Source organism: Gouania willdenowi, chromosome 24 (assembly GCF_900634775.1).
Source record: "Gouania willdenowi chromosome 24, fGouWil2.1, whole genome shotgun sequence".
Classification (NCBI taxonomy): domain Eukaryota; kingdom Metazoa; phylum Chordata; class Actinopteri; order Blenniiformes; family Gobiesocidae; genus Gouania; species Gouania willdenowi.
Window position 1 is genome coordinate 6,813,603 of NC_041066.1, and position 25,733 is coordinate 6,839,335.

General features: G+C 39.7%; 1 protein-coding gene across 1 annotated transcript in view; it reads right to left on the minus strand.

Moving 5' to 3' along the window:
* Window positions 1-17,644: 17,644 nt before the first annotated feature.
* The window catches only part of LOC114457983 (regulator of G-protein signaling 6-like), a 111,957-nt gene continuing 103,868 nt past the window's right edge, over window positions 17,645-25,733 (minus strand). Inside the window, exons 15-18 of the mRNA XM_028440187.1 lie at window positions 21,210-21,396; window positions 20,306-20,395; window positions 19,981-20,037; window positions 17,645-18,568 (exon numbers count right to left, since the gene is read on the minus strand). Of these exons, the coding sequence (XP_028295988.1) occupies window positions 18,518-18,568; window positions 19,981-20,037; window positions 20,306-20,395; window positions 21,210-21,396 (385 nt within the window). The 3' untranslated portion in view covers window positions 17,645-18,517. The remainder of the gene's footprint in view (window positions 18,569-19,980; window positions 20,038-20,305; window positions 20,396-21,209; window positions 21,397-25,733) is intronic.

A 25,733-nucleotide genomic window follows, 5' to 3' on the forward strand; every position in this document is an offset into this window, starting at 1 on the left:
TTTTGTGCTTTTCATTAACACTCAAAGCGCTTTGCGTAATTTTTGTGCTTGTTTCCATGTTGTGTTATAGTAGAATAGCATGCTTATACATTGGAACCATTTCAGTTTTACACTCATGTGAAAATGTTGTTTGTATTTACCAGAGAAGTTATACGAGGTTCAACTTATTGCTTAACATGTTAGAATCTGTGCTACATACAGAGCGACACAGTGTGTATGTGAGCTAATGATGCTAATGATGGTGAACAGCTACATGATAACTCGTGTTTATTACACACAGTGTGAGGAAGTTTTGTGCCCAGGGACATAATTATTTTTTTATAGTTTAAATAGTCTTTGCAGACATATTATTTAAAGTTAAAAAGCAGTCATCTTTGTTCACTAAATTCCTGGAAACCATTGCTCTCGTACAGTAGTTCCCAAACCTTTCAGTCCCGTATACCTTTGTCAGGGCCAAAATTGTTAGTTAATGTTTATTAACATATTTACTCATAGACCTTATTCTTTTTAAGGCTTTAAGTTGAGACTTTTCATTTCTGCTGTCTCATGTTTTCTGCTCTCTTCTCGAGGTCAGCTTCCCAAAACACATCTTAACCCTCAGACACGGAGGCATCACACAGTCACATGCCTACACACACTCACATAGTCACACATACACACCCAATACACATCCATTCATACACACAAACACCATACACGCACACACCTCCAACACTCACGACAATCAGGAGATACCAGAGAAGTGGTTGTTTTGACCCAAAGAAGAAACTGTCTCTTTTCACCCTCTTCTTTCACCTCCTCTCTGTCCTCTTTATCTCCTGGGGGGAGGAGGGAGGGGGACTGAGGGGGAATATACGTGATGAGTTAGAACTGTGCCACTCGATCATCGGACGTCCGCCCGGGAGGTCACTAATTTTGTCCATCCTTGTACTCTTTTTTACTTAGTTTTATAATAAACCTTTTTTATAAAATCATCAATGCCTCGCCTGGACTCCATCATTCAACCAGAGCAATAAATCATGTCTCCAAATGAGGTCAACCGCAAATTTGCCGTGACACCTTCAAACATTTAACTTGAGGCCATTTACCCCTTACTTCTGCACACATAAAAAAATATGATGAAATGCAGTGTTTGTCAACCTTGGGGTCATGACCCCATGGGTGGTCGCCTGGAATTCAAATGGAGTCCCCTGAAATGTCTAATAATTTATGATGAAAAAAAAAAAATTCTGAATAAAAATGTATTTTTAAAATGTTTTAATTATTCTTTTTCAAATTTAAACATCATACACACAATGTTAAACAACTGTATTCTGTACTTTCACTTTCTGAAAAATAAATCTAGTTCATATAAAGTGCATGTAGCGTCAGGTTGAAATGAGTAGGCCAGAACTGATAATTTAGTGACTTTTGATTTCCTTTTTCTTACTGCTAAATCAACGTAAAAGCTGGATGAAAATAAACCACAAGAAAACAAGTAAAAGTTAGCTTAGCTCTTAGAACACAGGCCAAAGCAGCTCAACACATCTACATACATACCAAAAATTAACTAAAAGCATTTACATTGGCCTTTAAATGAATTCATATTTAATAAACATACCTTGTTCCCACTTTCGACCGTAGCTAAAGCTTTTCCTGCTCTCCCAGTTATTATTTCTGTACATTTCTTGCTTTACTTCCGTGTTTGTTTCGTTTATTTTACACTGTCAATTAACGTGTTTTCATACGCATCAAAACCTTGAAAATAAACTTCCGGTTTAACAGTAAGTGCTAATTTATTAACAACAAAACACATAATTTAACGTTTTCTTTACTCTGGAGTCACTTACAGTGCAGAATAAAAATATCTGAGCTGGTGCATCTTGTCACTTTGTCACTAATCCTGGCAACAATAAACATTGTCAAAAGCTAATTTTAGAAAGAAAGAAAAAAGTCTCTGGAGACACAAAAAATATGTGATGTTAAAATGGGGTCAGGACCCAAACCTTTCACAGTCCCGTATCCCTTCTAACATTTAACCTGAGGCCATTTACCCCTTACTTCTGCACACATAAACAATATAATGAAATGCAGTGTTTTTCAACCTTGGGGTCATGACCCCATGTGTGGTCGCCTGGAGCTCAAATGGGGTCCCCTGAAATGTATAATAATTTATAATGAAAAAAAAAATTCTGAATAAAAATGTATTTTAAAATGTTTTAATTATTCTTTTTCAAATTTCAAGATCATAGACAATATGTTAAACAATTGTATTCTATACTTTCACTTTTCGAAATATAAATCTCGTTCATATAAAGTGCAGAATAAAAGAATCTGAGCTGGTGGATCTTGTTACTTTGTCACTTTGTCACTAATCCTGGCAAAAATAAACATTGTCAAAAGCTAATTTTAGAAAGAAAGAAAAAAAGTCTCTGGAGACACAAAAAATATGTGATATTAAATTGGGGTCACAACCCTATCCTGTTGAGAAATAATATATAATAATTATAATTTAAAAAAATTATAATCTGTAACCATGGGTAGTCTTACATCGGTTAATCTGTAATTTGTAGCAATGCATGGAAGCTCCTGACTGCTGGTTGATTTATATTCTATTTTCATTTTTTTTTTATTTTTTATTCAAGTACCCTCATGACAGTTTATGTACCCCTGGGGGTACCCATACAACCCGTACCCCACTTTGGGAACTTAGGCTCTAGTGCAATCATACAGCTTGTCTTTGGGCTTCACTCTCAAAGATACAAATCTTGTACACATGTTTAGGACGAATTAAATGTGTGACTTTATTCTTTTTCCATTTTAGATGTGATTGATCCACTGAAGCAGAGGATGAATGCTGTAACCATCACTGCTGTGTTACACCAACGTTTCCTCTCAGCCTGTTGTTAATATAAATAAAACACTTTCTCATCTGTTTCAGTTCATTTGGGGCCACCATTGTTGAATTGATTGATCGCTGACATTTGACACTACACAGATATACAGTATGTATGAATGACGTGCTTGAAGTAGAGAAAATAAGACACTAGAGTATTAAGGAAATTAGTGTTTTTCTTCTTTTTTTTAATATAATATATTTATGTAGGTCAAACATTGTTTTGGGTTGTACATCTGAGTGACATATGACATTCTGTCAACTGGACCTTCCATGCTGTGGTTATTGGGTGGGTTCATGTTTGTACAGACTGGTAAAGATGGCTGATCTGTGGTGGACACAGAGCTGGACTCTCTGGTGGCAGAATGACAGACCCTGGAGAAGACTTCATCCATCCTGGAGAAGACAAAGCCTCCACTGCACTGTGATCACACAACAGCTGTTTAGTGTCTGAGCTGCTCCACAAACACTCAGGAAGTATTTTTATCCCCCTGGACATGAAACTACAACTGATCAATGTGTGACAGAGGGACATGATCACATTCAATATTCACTGCACAATCTTATTTTACTGCTGTATGTAACATTACTGGTGGTGTTACTTTGAGGGTAAGTAACTATTAAGGCTATTGTCTGCATCTGTAGGGACGAGGTAACGCTGAAAAACTTTAATAGAACCATTTTCAAGTCCATGTTCTCTGCATTTGGCGTATATACGTTGTATGAATTAGGGGTGAGTATTGGCAAGGATGTTGCAATATGATACGTATCGCGATACTTGGATCATGATACGATATTGCAATATTCTACCCAGTTAATATCAAAATTAAACGTAGAGATGAAAAATCAAGTTGCTGTATATGTTCATCAGAAGATATTGATCATTCAGAGGACAAATTGAGTCAAAACTACTTGCTTCAAAACATCACATTTATTATTAGTGTTTATGCACATTTTCAATGACAAGAAAATGCAGGCATTACACACTGCCATCATAGAATAAAGTGAATCAAATAACCATTGCGACACATTGAAAGCATTGTAACCACCACTGAAATATTGCACAAATACAAACACACACACACACATTCTGACAGTTAAAACTCATGCAACACTTTACTTAAAATCTGTGTAAAGCAAATTCAGCCATTTTCTTCTAAACACATTAAATAGGTTATAAATGTCTTCCTTAAAACTTGTATAAACCCACTGAATCATTTATAATGTAATAGTGGAGCTAGGCTTCACAAACTCTCTTAAATTTCTGTGTTAAGGATTTGATGGGCGGGTCAGAAATCATAGCTGCGTTACTTAACGGAGTCATCATCAGCATAAATCCGACGCTGCTGCTGAAGCAACCAAACTTTCAGCATGCGCAGTTCGGCCCCTATCCGAAAACAAACCACATATTTGGATTCTGGGAATAAAACGCATACGCTACTCGTACCACATTTTCCATGAAATAAGCACTTTTTTTGCACCGTGATTGTGTGTTTTGCCTCAAGCAGGTGCATTTCTGACTATTCCCGAGAAAAATTCACATATTTGGACTTTGGCGAAACAGACGTCTCCGCTGACACCTTGCTTGGCCCAATCTGAGCACTTTTGGAAAACCAATGGGAGAAGCACTATCGACGCTGTAGCCACTTTCACACTGCTCTCTCTGAGACAGAGCGTGGTTCCAGCACCTCTAACTGACATTACCCCAGTGTGTCAGACAGAGAGAAGTGATTGTTTTTTTTATTTTGAGACCTAACTTTATATACTTAGTAATTTTTTTCATCTTTCAAATGTGAATCAGTGATCAATGACATGTTTTTGTGGTGTGACAAACTCATAACACAAAGTTATTTCTGCTTTACACGGACTTTAAAGTTTTATACATAAGGTTGACCTAATGGTCTCATTATCTATCATTAGCATGAATAAGGTGTCATGAAGGCTGTCATTAAGTGTTTGACAAATTATGACACCTTTGGAGCTAGGTTGGCATTTTTTGGGTTAGGTAGAGGGATGTAGTGGGGTTAGGTAGGGTTAAGGTTAGGGTAGATATATATATATATATATATATATATATGGCTGCCCATTAGCCTGTGCGGGACCAGTTAGATGCTGAGCTGAAGGGGCCCGTATGCCGTCACATTTCCTTGCAAAATGGCCAGTCGGATGACACCTCCTACAGATAATATTTTCACGACGCAATGAGGCATTACGCGGTGGGGGATTCTGTATACGAGAAATGCTTTGGGCCAGTTGGTGGAGCTGCTCTTGCTGAACTTTTAGCATCTCCCGTACCTCACATAGCTCAGACCTCTAGGGTGAATTAGAACCCGCCTGGGGAATACCCTCTAATCTGTACTGCAGGCCAAAAACCGAAGGGACTGAATGGCTCCTACCCCTCATACTTGCCGGTAAACCCTCATTCTCCCATTTAATTTTAACTTGCGACAAAGGGCACTGTCATTGACATGCTCAATAAACTAATCGCGTAGTAAAAACTCTGCATTTGGCATGTCATTAGGTGTGCGCTGTTTAACTTGTGACATAAGACTCATTAGTGCTAGAGAGAATTCTTGCAGTGTCTCCACTTCTCGTTGAAGTCGTGAGAAGAAGGCCTCCTGTAGTGCCACATATGAGTCAGTGCAACCATAAAGTTCTTGTAAAATACTAACTATTCAATCCAGGTTGCACTGATCAGCACTCGGATGGAATTTTTTTTCATCACGTGCCTCTCCCTCAAGATGGTCATACAAAAAGAATGCCTGGTCAAACACAGACAAATGACGAGCTTGTATACACGCCTGAACCTCCTCAATCCACTTGGCTAATCCTATTCCTATCCTTCCCCTAAACATGGGACACTTCCGGTCCCTGGGCACAAGAACCAGTCTTTCTGCTAAGGGTGCACTAACCGCAGACTGAGCAGGAAGGGACGCAGCAGGCACTGGAGGTACAGTACTAGGTCCAGGCATTGGCTGCTCCTTCCGCAGCCTCTCATTCTCTGCACGTAACTGGGCAACTAAGTCCCTCAACTCCTGCATCTCTCCCTCCATGCCAAAACGGTAATACAACGAGACACGCAGGAAACTGAAAACTGAACGACTGCTTACCAAACGGCAAAAACCACCTACGCATCCACTGGAAGCCTGCTGCTGCTTTGCATGTGCCTAAAATGACAGGAAAAGTTAAACTGATACACACAAAAGAAACACTGGGACACACGTCATTGCTCTCAAAAACCAGTCCTGTCGAGAACGCAAGTGTGACGAAATGGAGAGATTATTAGTAATGACAACGCCACCTTGGGAGTTTCACCCAAGGAAATAGTAATATTTAAAAGAGCATAGAGTACTTAATGATTTGCAGACAAAATAATAAATGTATAACCCAAGGCACTCAGGCTCGTTGATTAAAGGAGCTTCAGGCGTGTTCCCAGTTGAACATGTTTATTACAAAAATATATTTTAAAAACAGTCTTTATAAAACAAAAGTGAATGAGCAACAATGACCAGTGCTGAGGCTTACCAGTGTGGAAACAATGGTTCAAAGTGGGGGATTCCAAGACAATACACACCTAAAAGGCGACAAATACACACAAACACTCAGGCACACGTGGAGACAAGAAACCAAGCACTACACAGCACAGCACATGACAACCCTCCACCAGGACCACCACTATTGGCTCTCAGCAACTGAAATAACAAACCAGAGGTTAAACAAGTATTTTACAAAAGAGAAATAACAGCTTGATACCAACAATAAAAGTGTACACTAAATGGGTTGATGTAGGCAGAAATAAAATACAAAAAATAAACTGAGTAAAAAGACAATAAACAGATCAAATTCTATTAAACTTAAATACTATATAAAGATATCTGTGATATCAGCTGAAACCGGTAGCCACAGGTGTGGCATGGAGGGCCGGTCAGAGTTAGGTACACGTCAAAATGAGTCACGGGGAACTCCAGTCCCTCAGCACGGGGACACAAAGAGGGCGGCTGGACTCACACATAGTTCCACAGATATTCAGTGCAGCAGAGCAGCGACATGAAGTAAAGCAAACTCACTCCAATAAACAACCCTGTCACACAGACCTTTATTAAGAAATAATATTTAAATTATTGACAGCGGAAGCAGACATGGGGTGTGTGTACCTGTCAGAGGCTGAAGGCGGATGCGCTCCGGCGCAGCAAAGAGCGAGAAGGGCGCACACAGCCACAGCTACACAATAAACCAGCCCATACAGGAGTACTGTCAATTGTGGGGTCTAAAAACACATTCCACTGTAAGCATACCTTTCAGGCGATGCATAAGCACTGAAGGAGAACGCGCACCAGTGCAGCAGGAAGCAAGGAGAGGCGTACCCAGCGGTAACCCAAAGCTGTCACCCACGGAAGGCAAGTGCACATCAGCACCGTGGAGAGTGAGCACGGGCACCAATGCAGCGAATAACCTAAAGCTACAGGAAATAAAACCAGCATGAGATGGGCTGCCGATCATAACTATTACCATGCAGCTGAAATCATACCTCCTCTGGTGGTTAGAGAGCGATCCACGACGGGAAACTGGGAAGTGGACGAGTCCCCAAGCTGACAGTGAGGCCCGCCAAACAAGAAGACCAATCAGAGGGGATTTCAGAGGGGACCGTTCATTTTCTTCGTTTCTTTGCCTCTGTCAATCTTCCGTCTAAAGTGCGCACCACAAACTAAAACCGGAAGTACTTCAAATTAAAAGCAGGCGCTATAGAGTTAGCAGCAGTGTGCGTTAAACTTACAGGAATCGGTTGTTTAAAGAAACAAATCATTCACAAGTGTTTACAGTAATGTTTAATCTTGTAAAGAATATTATTGTCCTAACTCTGTGAAATGAGGGGTTCATAAGACGACTTCAAGTAGGATTTTATGAAAACTAGTACAGTGCCCGTCGGAAGTATGTATTCATATAGTGCAGAGTCGGCGCCAAGCAGCATTAACTGAGGGGGCATTAATAAAACTGCGGGGGGCACAAAAACACTCAGTTCCGAGTAGCATATCCCCCCCAGAAGAATTGAAAAAAATGGGTTGGTTTTTTGGTTTAAAAACTAAACAAGCAGCGTTTTTCTGTTTTAAAATTAAATCTGGTTCTGTTTGTGTGATATTTAGATATTTAAGGGAAACTAGGACGACAACTTGATGTTTTAATCTCATCCCACAAAACGACCAACAGACGGACTTTTATTCTGCTGCGTTTAATAAAAAATGATCTTGTATCACATTGTCCACCTCACACTGATTGCAGAGGTGTCATTTCGTTAAAGAGTTATTGATGCTGGAAGTCCGAATCTGTCTGCTGTCTGAATATCTGCCAACTTTACCGAACAGTGTTATGGTCCAAATAGTATCCAGATAATTTGGTGACTTTTGCTCCCGCTCTGGACATGAAAAGAAGGAACGCATTAGTCACATTACTGGTGAATTGAAACATTAATACAAAAAAAAAAATCAAAACCAAAGAATGGATGTTTTGTAACACAGGAACATATGTGGTGTAATAAATCTACTGGTGCATCTCATTTCTCATGATCCACTTCCGTGTGTGTTGACGGCTGCAGTTAGTGGTATTTATAACGTGCAAAATATTTATTTTTACTACCCTAAAAAAAAGCTGTAAATTTTTTTTGTAAAAGTGTCAAATGGTAGAAGTTCTAACACCTATTGTTCCTCACACCAGCCTCACAGTTAATAACCAGTCACCAGTTTATTTAGATACTATTTTGACCGTAACACTGCGAAACAAAACTACAGCGTGAGCAGCTTTTTACGAGCTAAAGCATCCACACACACTGAATGAAAACATGAGCAGGACCAGAAAACTGCTGAAATAAATCCTAAACAGTCCTAATGTGTGAAGAGACCTGGTCCAGGACCTGTGGAGGGAAATGAGGTGTCGAGGACATCAATTCTCACTCTACTTTCTCTATAAATATCACACGAACAGAAGTTAAAAAAAAAAAGAAAAGAAATTCAAATGTATCTGTTTTTATTTTTTCTGTATTTCTGTTTTGGTTTTAAATCAGAAAAACAAAATAACCACACTGTTTAGTTGTTTTTTTGATTTGGTTTTAAAACAGAATAAACAAAGAACGAAGGGTTCATGGATTCCTAATGCTATATAAACACAGCCACAAAAACAAAGTTAGCTTGCGAGCATACCTTATGAAATGGTCGCTACAGCATCAGCAGACTCTGCTCCTCCCGACCACAGACATAGGTTTAAAATCCACTTTTCACGGCATTGTTCTGTGAGTTTTTTACATTTCTCACGCTTGTGAATGACAATGTTCGGTACTCTATAAAATCTATTTTCCTTTTCTTGGTTAGAACGACTGGAGCAGCCGTAAACTACACAAAATATTAATGATTAATTAATTAATGATTTCAGATGGCAGATTCTCAAGTTTCCTGCTCTCCATCAAAATTTAGCGCTCGAGCTTTGTTGCGATGCAGCAATGTGAGTGACGTCACGTGAACAGAGCAGGCCATAGACATATACACATTACAACAGCTCAAGGGTACGTTCAATAGCACATACGTTAAACAATTACACCACAGTATATTATATCTATGGAGCAGACTCCCGTCTGCTGTCAGTGAATGGACACAGTCAGTTGATAGCCAATCAGATATATTTGATTAATAAAAAGCTCCCCTGCAGTGGCCAGTAAGTGTGTGTGTGTGTGTGTGTGTGTGTGTGGAGGGCACAGTAGGTCAGCTGTGGGGGCACTGCCCGCGAATGCTTCCCCATGACGCCGACACTGATATAGTGGTAGCTTAAGTAGAGTTGTCAATTATGGGCAAATGAGTATGTGTTTGAAGGTTGGATGTACAAAGAGGTGTACATACTGTCGTGTTATAAAGGGGTATATAATTGGGTATAAATTAAAATAGCGTGTGCGATTTCCCTGGTTTATTTCTATGGGCCATGCGCATGATAAATTGATGAATGAAGTTTGCACCAATGTTCGTTGGACTTAAGCAAATGGATAGTAAATGTCCCAGAGCATTCCTTGTCCTTAGACTCTCCATCGGCAAGGAAAAACTCAAAAAACCCAGTGGGAAAATTAATTACACACAAACATGTCATGTACATCCAAGGAGCATGTAAGGATATAAGTTTATACTTCTTCCTACTCCTTTTTGAACATGTACATTACATTTGTATAGAAAGTATTTGAGAGCTTGTTTGTATAATCTCATTCATTGTTTGTCCATACTACTTTTTTAAATATAGCTTTCTTCTCTTTTCTTTATTATTCTTACATGTTCAAAATAAACTAAACTAAACACGTGGTGAAAATATCAGTGTTTACAATGCCGTGTGCATGTTTCTCTGTTCGCTTTGAGCACAGCCATTGCAATTGCCCACCAATAACTTCAAGGTCTATTTCGAACTTCCGTTGTCGCAACTTCCTCTCTAAATGGCTCTGATTGCGGGCAGCTCGCATGATGTCCTAAACCGGAACCAGAAGTACCGCGCTCGATACGGTGAGAGCCGTAATCTCAAAAGAAAATGAACGTTTTGAAACATAACCAAAAAAGCTTAAAATAATGCTTTAAAAGCAAGATTTAAAAATTTCAGGTCAAACAGTATCATAATGAATGAACTCTTGCAGGGTTTTTCACGAATGCACATGCTTTGTTTCACAGTTGTATTTCAGATTCACAAATGCACACGATCTGTTTCGCAAATATATATTTTATGCAAACTTGTAATATATTTTCTGAAATGCACACGCTCTACTTCACAAATATTATTTTGAGGCACACTTGTAATTTAAATCCACATATGATGCAAATTGCTGAATGTGCATTTACAAACTGCTTCTGTGCTGTGAAACCTCTGTGTATTTGTGAGAGAAATCTCTGCGGTGAATTTTGAGACTGCCCTGATGTCGCGGGTCAATGAACGTCACCATTGGCTGATAAAAGTGATTGACAGATTCATCAGCCTATCAGGTGCGTTTGCTTTCACCCAATCAAATGGCTTCTTACACGGTCATGCCCACATCCAGTCGCATGGTGGGAAGGTGTTTTGTCGCCACAGAGACCGGTACTTACTTTGATGGGACTGACGTATATATACGTCAATTGTGTTTTTCTTTTTTTTTTTTTTTTTTTTTACTTGTCTGCACATGCTGTCAAACACCACAGGAAGTGTAATCATTATGAGACAGCAATGCATATTTTGTTATTGCAATAAAATACATTGATTTATTTTATTGCTTAATTGTGACCATCACCAGCCCTCCCTAAGGAAGGGTAAGAAAACTTTTATTAGAGGGAGGATATAAAAAGGGAGAGCAGTGTTACACCTAAGTGGAGGGGGAGGGGAAAGGGGAGGAGAAAGGGAGCAGGGAGAAGAGACTCAAGGCAGGAAATAGAAAAGGTGGGGAAGAATAGACTGTTTTGCAGTGAGGGTGTGATGTGAGGTTGTAGAATATATTGTGCTTATTATGTTGTGTAATCCAGCCAGTATGGTGGCAAGTGTGAGGCTTAGCTATAATGGTGGTGGCTGTGAACAGGGGGAATGAGTGAATGGTAGTACCTAAAGCAGGTATTTGGGATTAACGTGTCTAAGGTTAAGCCCAGTATGAGTTTTATCCCACATCCCAAGGCGTGCCAGTGCATCGTAGACATAGAAAAAAAAACCGCTACTGCAATCCCAGGAACTGCCGTGGGCCCGCAGATGCAGCCAGGCCAGCAGAAAGAGCGGAGGCCAGGGAGCCCCAGGCAACCCCCCAGATGCCCCCAAGATCCCAGGCCGAGAGGCAGCCACCGCCCCCCATACACACATCCGAGGAAGCCCCAAGCAGCCGAGCACCCACCGCATCCCCCCACCGACCCCAACCCCCAACCCAAGGCCCCCTGCCAGCATCCAGCCCCCCCACCCACCCACACCCAACCACCCAACCCCCCGAGGGAAGGGCCCAGAGAGCCCCCCGCCCGAGACCCCAGCAGAGGAGCCAAGGCCCCCGCCCAGCAGACGGCCAGAGCCGCGCGGAACGGGCAGCCGGCGGGCGCCCGCCGGCGGGCCCAGAGCCAGCAGGGTCCGGACCCCAGGCCAGAAGGACCCGGAACGGAAGCAGCACCAAGAGCAGCGCCCCCAGGGACGACAACCACGCCCATAGCCGCCGAGGGCACCAAGGGGATGCTGCAAGCCGCCCCGCCGGCCCCCAGGCGCACCAGAGCGCGCCAGATCGCCTTTCGCCCTCCCCAAGGGCCCAGCCACACCGCAGAGCCCGGCTCACAGGGCGCCGCCCAGGCCGGGGCCACCCGGGGCCGCACCCGCAGGCATGGCAGGGCGCGGCCCGTACCACCCGCCCCGGCAGACCCCCGCCAGGACTGGCCCAGCCAGCCGGCCAGACCCGCCGGACCCAAAGGGCACCACCGCGGGACAGGGAACCCCCAAGGGCGAGCCCCCGGGCCAGACCTCCGTGGGGAGCACCCCCCCACCCCCCAGCCCAGGAACAGGCCACAACCCAGCAAGACCGCGCAGCCCCAGACGGCACAAAGACAGCTGCCCAGGTCCCGCCCGGCCGCCACCACAAGAGAGAGGGACCCCAACGGCACACGACCGATGCGGAGCAGCAGCCCCCAGCCAAAGGCGCAGAACCCACCCACCCGCCAGCCCGCAGATAGCAGGACAGACCTACCAAGTGGCCGATACCGACCTCAACCCCCGGAACAGCTAGAGCCGCCCCCCAGCAAAGAGCACCACCCCGGAGCGCCAAGGTGTAATTGAGGTGTAATTAAAATTGGAGGGATTAGTAGGGCAGCCAGAGGTGGGAGTGCCGCCCCCGCACCACTACTTAGTAGCGCAGGCGGTGGCCCCCTCCACCCCCAGCCCCACCATCCAGCCCCCCAAGGGTTGGGTATGTCAGTGTGGTGCAACAAGTGGGTGAGCCAGACCAGCTGGGAGTGAGTGATGTGAATGTGTCCATGTAGGAGGCCTGTCTGGTAGGAGCCTGGCCCGCCCACATGGCGGGCCACCGGAGAGGGCAGACGGCGCAGACGGGCACACGGCACCGCGGGCCCCAGAGACGCGCCGAGCAGCACAACCGGAGACCCAATTGTGTTTTTCAACAAAGGTTGCTAGGAGACAGTGTGATGGAGTTCTCCCATGAATATCAGCCTTTTACTATGTTGTAGTGACCAACTGGTGCCATGTAGGTGGCAGCAGCGCACCTTTTGATGAGAGATTAGTCATGATTATTACTATCGCTGTGGAGGGACGAGGCAGAAAATGGCATTACGAGGGAAGATTGTGAAGCTCCCAGCAGCTCACACTCGACCAGAGCATGTGTTGACCGAAGTGGACTATTGACAGTGTCGCAATTGTGAGAGAAAACAATCAAACCGGGGCAAGCGGTGAGACTCGGCATGTCCGGGAGGAAGTAGTAGTTGCGTGTGTGGAGACTGGGGGCGGGGGGAGACTTGGATGGCCAAAATACAGTAAGAAAACCATACAACTCAGATAGCAAAATAATTATAATTTTGCCATCAAAAGCCCAATCTCAGTCTTGTTTTTGTAGTTTAATAGAAGGAAACCAATGTTGAGGTGTCACTAAAGCAAAAAAAATGTGTTTCAAAGTTACTGACACGCAGAGAAGGCGCTACACCCCCGTCAAGGATTTGTGTAGCCCCAGTTAAGCTCTTTGGGCATTTTATAATTTTTTTATTATCATCAATTTATTGAGTTTAAAAACAATAAAAAATTCCCAAGTAGCTGTTCTGTTCCAATCCAATCCCTGCTTGGGTATTACAGTGTGTGTGTGTGTGTGTGTGTGGGGATGGGAGGGGCAGAAAAGTATTTTTCGTGCATTATTTTAGGGTTTACTAGCAGTCCAATGCAATGGATAATTTTGTAAATAAGAAACAAAGAGTTCCTGTAGAAAATGAAGACCAAGAGCCCGTCTCCAAGAAGCGTCTACAAACTTTTACGCATTTCTGTCACGCTGCCCGTCACCTCCGATTCATGTGAGTGCAGCTTTTCCTGCATTGCAGCGCGTTAAAACATACCTGAGAAACCGAGAGGCAAACCCTCGACTCAGCAATCTTCCTGTCTGTCCATACTGCCCATAGTTCTTCCCTGACGAAAAAATCCTGGCGCCGTGCCTGCTGACAGGATTTGTCAGAAAAAGGCTGTTTTCTCAGCTTTTTGCTCAGAAACTGTCATTTTGTGTGTAACTACCTATATTCAACTGTTGATTACGAAAGAACGAAATAAGCTTGAAAAAAAAATTCTAGTGAAAGTAGAGAGTTCATTCTTTCTGGTTTCAGATTTTAGATTTAGAATATTCTGTGGATCTTTAAAAATCAGTCCAAATGCTAAAATTGCTGGCAGTGAATTAGTTCATGTGTTCAACTCTTTACGCTACAGTTTGTCGACTGGTTTTTACTGCACAGTACATCATATGCAGCTTATTTGATGTAAATCAATGTCTTAGAACAGTTGTGTTCAAACTTAACACTTTTAACACAGTTTAACCAAAACAAGGTGCATTTTGCTATATTTGAATGTTTTTTGCTGTTTTTGTTTAAATAAATCATTCTTGTCCAATTGTATTTGTTTGTATTTTTCTTCAAGTTTAAATTTATTCTGTTGCTTATAAATCAGCTGTAATTGTTTTGCTAAAACACTTTTTTTTTTTTTTTTTAACATTTGTATAATTAGAAATGAAGGGAAAAAGAAAAAAATTACCAAAAATATCATGGTTCTCCAACAGGCTTTAATTATATTGATTGATGTCTATTTCGAACATGTAAAATGATAAAAGAACAATTTAAAAAATTAAAAATGTGTAATTACAACAGCAAAATAGATCACTGATCCACCACCACTTAAACTTCTGAACTTACATGTACGAAAAAAATAACTGTATATTAAAGTGAATATTAATTTTTTTAAATATATATATATATACATATATATACACATACACACATTTACGCATATGCATTTGTGTATGATACTGCTCTTTATATGGAAGCAATAAGTCCCTTAATCCATAATTCAATGACTCACTCCCTGATGTAATATTATTACACTATGGGAGGAAAAACATTTCACCTGCCCCATAATGTAATGATGAATAACAAAACGTTTTATGTTTTGGTCATAGCATCTTGTTAGATTATTGACTAGTTATTGTATTTTGGGTTTTATAATATATATTATAACAATTTGGGTCTGTTACATTTCGGGTCGTTACATATTGGTCTCTAACATGGAGCAAATTGTCTTTTTGATATTTTTATTTTCATATTTCAAATTCATAATAGGAAAGAACTTTTTTAATGTTTCAAACTTTTAACATTTGTAAAACTTCAGCAATAATATGAATACATTTCTATTACCATCCTATTAACATTGTAAATACTAGTACAGTGCAATCTTTTCTGCTCATCCCACAAATGCAGCACAAATGATAAAAAGAAATAAACAGGTTTTCCAACGGTAAAAGATTTATTGCAGCAAAGATATGTTGTTACGTTTTGTGCTAAGTTTAGAAAGAAAGCCTGAAAAAGTGAATGTTGCAGTGTTCTGCAGTGAACTGATGCTGTTCAGCTTTATTGTCCCAAATGTATTGAAAGTCAATATACAATCAAATCGATATTAAAATTAAATTATTTTAATTGCTAATGAAGGGCAATTGTGGAATTGGAATGTTAATTGTTTTAAAATTGGGGAATTTTTTTTAAAATCTAATTTTATACCAATAGTGCAAAAATTGTGTATGTGTATGTTTTTTTTTTTTTTTTTTCTGTTGCCAAAGAATGTTGTTTTACGAAGTCTCGTGTGTAATATTCTCACCATTGTTGTTTGTTTTTTGAGTGACTCAGACACAGCAGAAGATAACACTTAAACAACAAACCAATAAAAGATATTTGCAAATGTTAAAAGTTTTAGTCTTTATGATTAATGCTTGGTTTTAGTAAAATGTTTTGTTTTACTTCTTTACAATCATGGATAAATGAAAACAGTGACTTTTTTCTTTTTTCGAATTCCTAATTTCCGCAAATCATTTTACAACCAACGTTAGGTAAACTAGGAAGTGCCTTAAACCGAATTGCTTCCAGGACTTTTTCCAGGTTAGATAAAGGTTGACAAAAACAAAATGGCCCCTTCTCTTTAAAGAGTAACTAAACCCCTGCTTTCTGCTGAGCTGTCACTAGGAGGGAAGTAAAAATTAAAAAAAAAAATCCTTGATTATGTTACTACTGTAGCAGTAAGACACGCCCACTCAGGTATCCCATAGCGCTGTGCGCAGGGACAGACGGTAATTGACCTTTTGAATAAAGCCCCGCCCACCCTTGTTTACTTTTGCTAGGTCCTTTTCCTGAATTGAACTCATCTGGAATAGCTGGAAGACGTATACCTGTGCGTTGTTAGCGAGTCTTTTTGGGAGAAATACCTGCACGAGATCCTCCAGATCCAGACAAAAGTGGTTACAATATGCTGTGGAGGGATATATTCAACATATTAAAACAAACAAATGAAGGCGATATTACAACTATCGAATCTTAAAGAATCCATTTCAGCCAATAGCAAAGGGCACTTGTAATAGCCAACGTTCAACCCTTAGAGGCCAGTATATCTGACATTTTACAACTAAATATGCAAAATTAAAATAATTTTACTTAAATGTGAAGTGGGACTAGGATTATAGCACGTTAATACCCAAATACATTAGTATTCAGCAGAAAAAAGCAGGGTTTAAGGTTTAGTTATTTTTTAAATCACAACACAAAAAAATATTAATAATTTTTACATATTAACATATCTTTAATACCTAGATGTATATGTTTTATGGCAAAAAGCAGTGGAGAAACTTGCAGGCTAATCTTTGCAGTATCAGCAGCTGGAATTACATAAATGATTTTGAATAAATCCCTCAGGCCTATAGAAGTGGTTGACGTAGGACTTCTTACAGTGATTACGTTATCTCTCCACTTTAAAACCAGTATTGTCTGACAATTAGTACTGGAAGGTCTTAATAGACGACAACAAATTGGTAGAATAACATTTAAAAAAAATAAATAAAATCCATTCACGACTACAAGGCAATACCATCAGTCATTGAACATGAAAAAAGAGCTTTAAATAAATGATGTATACTTACAGAGGATGATTGTTCAGACCTGACGCCAGATCTAATCATAGTTACATTAAAATTGATAAATACCTTAGCTTGTGTAAATATGGTCGGCTGAATGGTTGATAAATGAGGCCCAGGGTATCTATAGCCAGTGTGAGCTGGAGATTTACATCAGTAACCCACCATGACCCTGTGAGCAGGAAGAAGTGGGAAAGTAACATGAATGAAACTCACTTTACTGATGTATTTTACTGCATTTCCACCAGAGGGCGCTGGAGCACCTCACAGCTGCATGTGTGAGGTGCTGGACGTTTTAAATATTATTTTTTAATCTTACAAGGAGTTTACTTTCTTTGAATTTATCCTTTTGTAGATCTATAGTTTGTAATGTTTTCCAAAAAATTCACTACAACTTCCTCGCATCATCTCACAAAGCATGATGTGCACTGGCATGATGAGAAAAATTCACCAACATTGACACATTTAAACACTAGAGGGCAGTGTGTACTTTAAAGATAAATGGAATGCATCTGTCATTCGTTTCTTAAATGCTACAAATCTGCTTTTTGGCTTGAGAATGAGGTGAAACATTCTTGCAAATGTCATGAGGAACTAATATTTTTGCAATAAATTAGGTCAGAAATCGTTAGAGTGGTACATTTGTTTTTTATTAATATCTATACATAAAGAACGGCACCAAACCTCCTGTGGGCTGCTTAATGTGGAATGTTTAGAAGACAGAATAAAGCTTTAAATTATATCCACTCCATCTGTTTAAGAGCCAAACACAGTTTCCTGAAATCAAGCTGATCAACTTTTCATGATGATATTTTTCTTTTGATTTCTATGTCTACATGTAAAGTTCATTTTAAACTAGCTGTGCTGTACGGTGAACACAGACCACTAGAGATGCCTTAAAAACATGTATCAAACTGCCTTTTTTGTGCACTTTTAGCAAGTAATTTGTGCCTTAATCATGAGCAAATAGTTGAGTTTGTGCTTCACGCAGCATATGTGGTTTGTGTGGCTAAAAACATCAGCAAACACAGCACAGATTTAAACACTGAGGGTGAGTTAAACAAAGACATAAGCATGATAATCAGTAGTGGAACTGCAGCTTGGTCATTAAAGGAGGAGGCGGGCCATTACTTCCTTTATCTCTGCGTCCTGCCATCTGATTGGACAGTGAGATCAAATAACGCGCTACAGTGTTAGTCTAAGTCTCTTTTTGACATCAGTCAAGGCATTCCATGTTTATAGCACTGAACAGAAAACAAAGCCTCTTTAGCTACCACATCAACATAAGTGGAGACGGACAGAACCTCCACACAGTGACAGCCCAGTCCGGTTGTCTTATTGCATGCTGTCGGTTCTTCCACCTGCGTCTCAGGTAAAGTGGAGCCTGTTCTCAGTGTCTCAGCCTTGTTTTAGTCACCATTGTCCACCTGCTGCCCATGAGCAGCTCCTCTGGAGCTTCCATCTACCAACCATCCATTCAGGCCTCATCAGGACGACTGCATTAGGCCCGTCAGTCGTTTTCCCGTCAGTGACTTGCCCTGTGAAGACAAGATGAGAGGTAGCAAACCACTAGCCTGGCGATAAGCCACACCCACCTCCTTACTTTTTGTAAGAAAGTGGGTGTGGTAATGCTGCCGTTTCTGCTCCCTTCCTCGGTTTGAGCCAATCAGAGCCATACAGAAATAACGTGTTATCTCCAGCGCCAAGCAGTGCCAAATCAAATGTGGGGCCGACACGAAGAAGACCTGGATATATCATTGAAACCACAACAAGAGGAGGCTTCAAAACTGTAAGTCTGTACCGTACTACACACCATTTCCTTCTGCCGACTCCTTTAGGGAAAAAAAAAATCTAGGTTTTTTGCACTATTGTCGTCACGTCTGCTCTTCATTTGATTGGTTACTCTGCGCATGTTTGTCCCGCCCCCAGAACTCAAACGCCTTGTGAGCACTTCCAGACTAATCGCTTGAATTAAACATTGAATAATACAAGATTAGGATGATTCCAGGCTAACAATCAGAAGAACTGAAGAATAGGCTAATATCGGTTTTTTTCCACCGATATTGAAAAACCGATGAGCTGCTCTGTTTCAAGCTTTGTGTGACTGAGTTTACTTAGTTTATAGTGATGCAGTGCTGACTAGTGGTAGAAACAACATTGTTTGAATTTCCCATCCTGACCTTTCAACACGGTTCATTTCCTGTCAAAATGGAAGTAGCTGAACATGCTCCCACGATGTGGTCATTAGTTCTACAGTTTAATAACCTCCATTCTGTGAGCGTAAACAATGTACAGTAAGTGTATTCAGTCAGTTTTACATAGTTATTTTGCACAGATGATATTTATTTGTGGAATACATTAAGTGTGGCTTCATTTTAAAGTGGGCTTAACCTGTCAGTTTTGTGGAGATGTAAATCAAAACTGCATTAGGACGAGAAATTCATGTAAATGTTGGCATCTGTTGGAAGTCACAAAAAAATGTGTTTGCAGTATCATGTAAACAAGTAGAATAAACACTATTAGTTCATGTTCTACACTTGTTCTCATTTTTCGACCACATTTATTATGAGTATCTAAAGGAAAAGCCATCAGGACATACAAACCCAGGACCTTTCTGCTTATACAGAAAATATGACTTTGCTTTTTGTCCTGAAACTCAAAAATTACACTGAATATTTTTTTTTAATGTCGTAGGTGAGAGAAACACTGACACCAACGAACAGAGTTAAAATAATGGGTTAAAAGAGTAAAATATGATGCAGGAGTCTCACTCCTTATGATTACAGAAGAGTTGGTTAGCAGCACATGGAGGAACTTTTACTAAATGTGCAAAAGAAGCATGAAGATGTCTTTGAAGTATTTATACTGTATCTTACGATACAAAATATGCTTCGTCACATTCATTAGAAAACATAGCTTCAGCTGTTGTAATGAAGGAGTGAAAACTCACCACGCTGCGTGTGAACTTCTCCAGAGACGTACGACGTCCCTGCTCCGTTTCAAACTGCTGCACACAAAGCAAGAGAAAAAACACTCAGGAAACGAGTCTGAAATCTAACACGCGCACGCACACACAACCTTCATAACTGCTTGTAGCTTCTGTGTGCACGCTGCACTTTTCTGTTCATGTGACTTCAAAAACTTTCCTGTATTTCTGCTCAGATGTTGATATTGTGAACTCTACAGTCTGTGACAGATGCTTTTCACTTTAATTTAATTCAAAAGAATGAGAATCAACACTTTTCACACTTATTACTTCCATTAGAGACATTTACCTTCTTCTTGGCCATCAGCAGGTCTTGGTACACGTTAGAGCGCAGGAAGCGTGTGTAGCTGTCGCTCTTCATCAGCTTGTAGATGTGATCCTTAACAAAAGAAAACAGGTCAGTGTTCAGTCTCCCAGCAGCATTCATTTCAATGTGAATTAGCTTTAGTCGCACTTTAGTCTTTATATTTCTAGTTTCAGTAGATGAGATTCAAAATGATTGTAGAAAACAAAAATTACATCTCCCCATAATATTATTGAGGTATTGTTCTTGAATTTGATTTATCCTTATTAGTCAATGCAATTAACACTGCAAGTAGATATTATTAAAGGTTAATGTTGAAAGTTTGAAGCCATTTATACACAGACACTCAGTAGTGTAACTTCCATTTTATTTGACCCAATCAACCGATTTGGAAATAAAAGCATATACAAATAAGTCTCAAAATTTTGGTTTGTAGTTGCAATGCACACCCTATTCTGCACAGATTTAAGTACCAGGTAATGGATCGATCATGCTCAGAGATAAGTGTCAGTATCACACAATTTTTTTTATTAAAAATCCAGTTAGTTAAAAATCCCAATGCATGCCATTCCAGCATGAAGTGCATCCAGCATACAATACTGTTAAAGGGGCAGTATTATGAAAAAAAAAAAATCACTTTAAAATGGTTTTGCTACAGTGATATACATTCCTTCAGCCTTGTTCAGAGGGCCAAAGTTGAAAAAGTTCTGAGTTTGGACACACTGTCCTATTAGGATCAATAGGGCAATGTGTCCAAACTTCTGACTGCTGTTAGTTCATGTTGTCCATGAGATTCTCCAAGATTTTCTATGTGCTATTTGTGCCACCTGTTAAATCCTCAGCCTGAAGCCAATCAGTAAATCTGTCTAAAAACACTGAGCTCCCTCACCTGTGCGTCCTCATAGCTGTACCGACCCGGGTCCTTCAGGTTCTGACTGGTGCGCTCATAGCTGTGTGAGTCAAGGTTGATGGAGCTCGGAGCTCCTTCAGCCAGAAACTCGGCCCAGATGTCCTGGGCCCGCTGGGCCACTTCCTGTTGTGGGATCCTTTTGAGGTCCTGCACCGCCAGCCAGAATCTGTGGGAGCACACAATGGGAACGTGAACATGACAAGAGGGATTTATAGATTTACACTTGTCTACACACAACGCACATCAGGACTAACTGTAAATAACTGATGAATTGATAGTGACTTTGATGCCATCTGAATCTTTAGATGGTATCAAAAAGATTCCATCTTGTACACCCTCCTGGTGGAAGGTGCACATTAGTACACCCTCCACCAGGGTTGGGGTCAATTATAAATAGGGATGTAATGATTAATCGTAAGGCAGTTAAAAATCGATTCATAGGTACCACAATTCACATCGATACTGTGAAAATTGAATCGCAGAGGGCGCTATCCAGAAGTGTTGGCGGCGGGCGGAATCTGCTAATACTTTCTTTCTAGCCGCCTTCTACTTTTAAACATGTTAATAAATGATTGCTTACCCATTTAGCACCAAAAAATATCTAATATTACGTGAATATCTGTAAAAGTCACGTTTTTCTATTAGCTCTGTCTGCTAGCATTGCATCTCTTCTTCACTGCAAGATATATGCATCCCAACCGACCACTGGGTTACCAGCGCCCTCTGCTGGTCCAAACAAATATCTGACCTAAATACAGTGAAATTACTTTTTTTTTTTTTTTTAAGTCCAATTGTTAAGGCACAAAATACATTTTCAGTTGCACTTTTAAAAAGAACTATTATGCAGTTTTGCATTATTTACTATAGAACCAGAATTGAAATTAATAGGCTTCCTCTCAATTTGTATTATTCCTTTATTTATTTCATTCAAGATTTATTTTTTGTTAAATTGCATTGTTTTGAATAGTTTATCAAGGGATTCTTTTGACAATGAAAAATAAAAGGAAAACAGTTTTTTTCCCCAAAAAAATGAAGGAATATTTTTCAGTCATCATTTTTCTACAGTCCCATTTTGTAAAATGAATTGTGAGAGAATCGTATCATGAACCCACTATCGTGAATCGAATCGCATCGGGAGTTGAGTGAATCGTTACATCCCTAATTATAAATGTGATCACAAAATTTGTAATTAAGTGACAAACTGTAATCGTAATTTAAAAAATCTGTTGCTGTTTAAATCGTAACTAAATTGAAATTTAGTTAATTGACTTTGTAGTTGGCATGGAAGTTTTATAAAAACTGTCAATTACAGTTTAATTAAAAGCAAAACTGACAAACCATGTTAAGTTCTATGGCTTACCATATGTACAGTAGTTAATAATTATTAAAATGTTTCATTTTAAGTTTACCTGTCAGTTCTCTTTAAGATCATTTTACAATTAAAAAAATGAATACATCTAGGGGTATACTGATACAAAAAAGGCTCAAACGCCCATGCCATAAATATTATGTTGTATTTTGTGATTAATTAATTGAACTTGACTTTAATAATTGATAACCTAATTATAATTGACTTTTATGGGAAAAATAATAATTTTAATTGTAATTGAAAAAAAATGTCGTTCACCGTAATCATACTTAAGTTGTAATTGAACATGGATAATTGAAGACGTAATTGTAATTGAAAAATGTAATTGACCCCATCCCTGCACTCCACTGTGCAAAGGCTGCGTGTTAAATGTTAGTAGAATTTTATTTATTTATTTTTTATTTGTATTTTTTTTTTCAAATGTAATGTTAAACACACCTTGGTGTTCTCAGCAACGTTACGGGTGAAATGGAAGGCAAAAACGTAAGCTTTAACTCGGCAAAGGCAGCAGAGAAGTTTTTCAACAATGATAACCAGTAGAAGGACAAACAAGAGGAGGAGACCTCAAATACAACTGACTGATGTTATTTCCAGGAGCCTCACAGCAAATTCTGTGTTTGTCTGTCAGGAAGTGGGCGATATACTGTCACCTGTCATCCTGAATGGAGTGAAGAGGAGCAGAGCAGTGTCTCACGGATCTAATAGGTTTTTCTTTTTCCCAGGCTGCATTAGGCAGCTCCTAATGGGGTAAGTTCCATTTTATTTTATTTTGCAAATCGTTTTTTTTGCATAATGGCAATGTTCTTCTCCCATGTAAAATTGTTTTATTTTTGAATGGATGCACTCACATTTTAGGCTCCTCCCCAGAGGTCAAGAATATGGATATATTTGTCAAAAATGTATGGTTACAGGTTTAAATATATTGTAAATTGTAATCTTTAACGACTGGGAAATACACAAAATGTATATCTTGGAATATTAATGGGTGTGGGAATCCAATCAAGAGGCGTAAAATAATGGCATATTAAAAAACAAATCAAGCAGACATAATATTTCTTCAAGAGATTCACATAAATGAGGGGGAAGAGTTAGGGTTTAAAATGGGACGGGTAGGTCATGTTTTTTATAGTTCCCTTTCAAGTGCTCACAATGGTGTACTTATGAAGGAGATGTTCAAGCAATGATAGAGGACATAAAGTTAATTATTTTATAATGTAAATAAAGTATTGGGAAATATGGCGGGATTAACAGTATTAGCAGGTGATTTTAACAAAGTGATGGATCCTATTCTTGATACAAGTGTATCTAAAAGGATCACTTAGCTCTAAGGGAAGGAATGCAGTTCAAATATTAAAGGAAGATTTGGGCCTAATTGATGTATGGAAGTTAATTAACCCTTCCAAAAGGGAATATACTATCTATTCTCATTATCATAAATCTTTTTCTAGGATTGATCTGTTTCTAGTTTTAAAAATCCTGTTACACAATGTGATAAGTTGCAATATAAAAACTATTGCACTTACTGACCATGCAGCTATTGAACTCAGTATAAAGTTAGGACTGGGGAATGTAAGATGTTCCAGGTGGAGAATGAATGTCTCACTATTACAAGATAAATCCTTTAAGGAATTGTTGAGTGATGACAAAGCATTTTTTTTTTAAATAAATAATGGAAGCACAGAGCATATTTAAAGTGTCTGAGAAGCATTTGAGGCTTATGTGAGAGGTAAACTAATAGCACAGTTTACCTGCAGAATACTATAAAGAGTATGTCAACATTGTCCCCGTTTTACAAAAAGTAAGGAGGCTTTTGAGAGGGAAAAGATTCCTCTTACGTTTAATTACACATTAATATCCGTGATTCCAAAAAAACATAGGGATAGCACAAATCCATCCAATCATAGGCCAATAAACTTGCTGAATCTGGACTGTAAAATACTAACTACGATGCTGGCCTTACGCGTACAATGAGTTCTTCCCAGTATCATACACTCCAATCAGACCGCTTTTCCTCTGATAACATCAGAAAAGTGTTGCACTTAATGTGGTCTCCAGTTAATTCAGAATGCTGCAGCTAGAATACTAACAGGTACTAACAGGAGAGAGCATATGTCTCCAGTATTGGATTCCCTTCATTGGCTTCCTGTAAAATCTAGAATAGAGTTTAAAATATTCCTGTTAATTTACAAAGCCATACATGATCAAGCTCTGGTATTTCTTAGAAACCTATTAGTGCCCTATTGTCCAGGCAGAACACTCTGCTCTCAGTCTGCTGGTCTTCTGGAAGTCCCTAAAGAGTCCAAAGGTAGAAAAGGAGGCAGAGCATTCTGCTACTTGGCTCCTCGCCTTTGGAACCAGCTCCCAGTCTTCATACGGGAGGCTGTGACTCTCTCCACCTTTAAAAATAAACTCAAAACCTACTTATTTTGTAAAGCATATAATGTATAATAGCAATAACCTAAAACGGACATGATCTCGCTGCTTGGTCACAATCACAGACCATTACACGTAAGAGGTCAACATCTCAGACCATTACAATTATAACCTACTCCTTTACTAAAGCGTACAATGTATAGTTGCGATAGTTTAATTTAATGCAGTCAATTGTCCCTACTGGAGTGATTACTGAGATCTCTAGGTGCACCCAGTACAAGACAAAATCTCGTCTGTAATGGTTGCATACTCAGAGCATAGAGGAGGTCGCTAGAGTTTAATATTAATATTAACCTAACCACTAGGAATAAGTGTATCATAGTGTATCATGGTTTTCCTGCATTCGATGTTGTTGGAGCTGGTGGTTTCTGATCAGTGGTTCGCAGCTCAGTCAGTCTGGAACACTCGATGGACTGATCATTGGTTCACGGTTCAATCTAGTCTGGAACATTTGGATGGTCTATCTTTCTATCCTAATCTGTTTGCCCTTCTGTTCACTAAGCCGACCAGTCAATGCGGATGACTGCCACCTCTGAACCTGGTAACGCTGGAAATTTCTTCCCATAAAAAAGGGAGTTCCAACTGTCATTTCAAAATGCGTGTTCATGTGGATCGTGTTGGGTTCTTTTTTTTCTTTCTTACTATGAACCATATATTTTGTTTAGAGTGTTGAGAAGACTTTGTTGTAATTTGCGCTATAT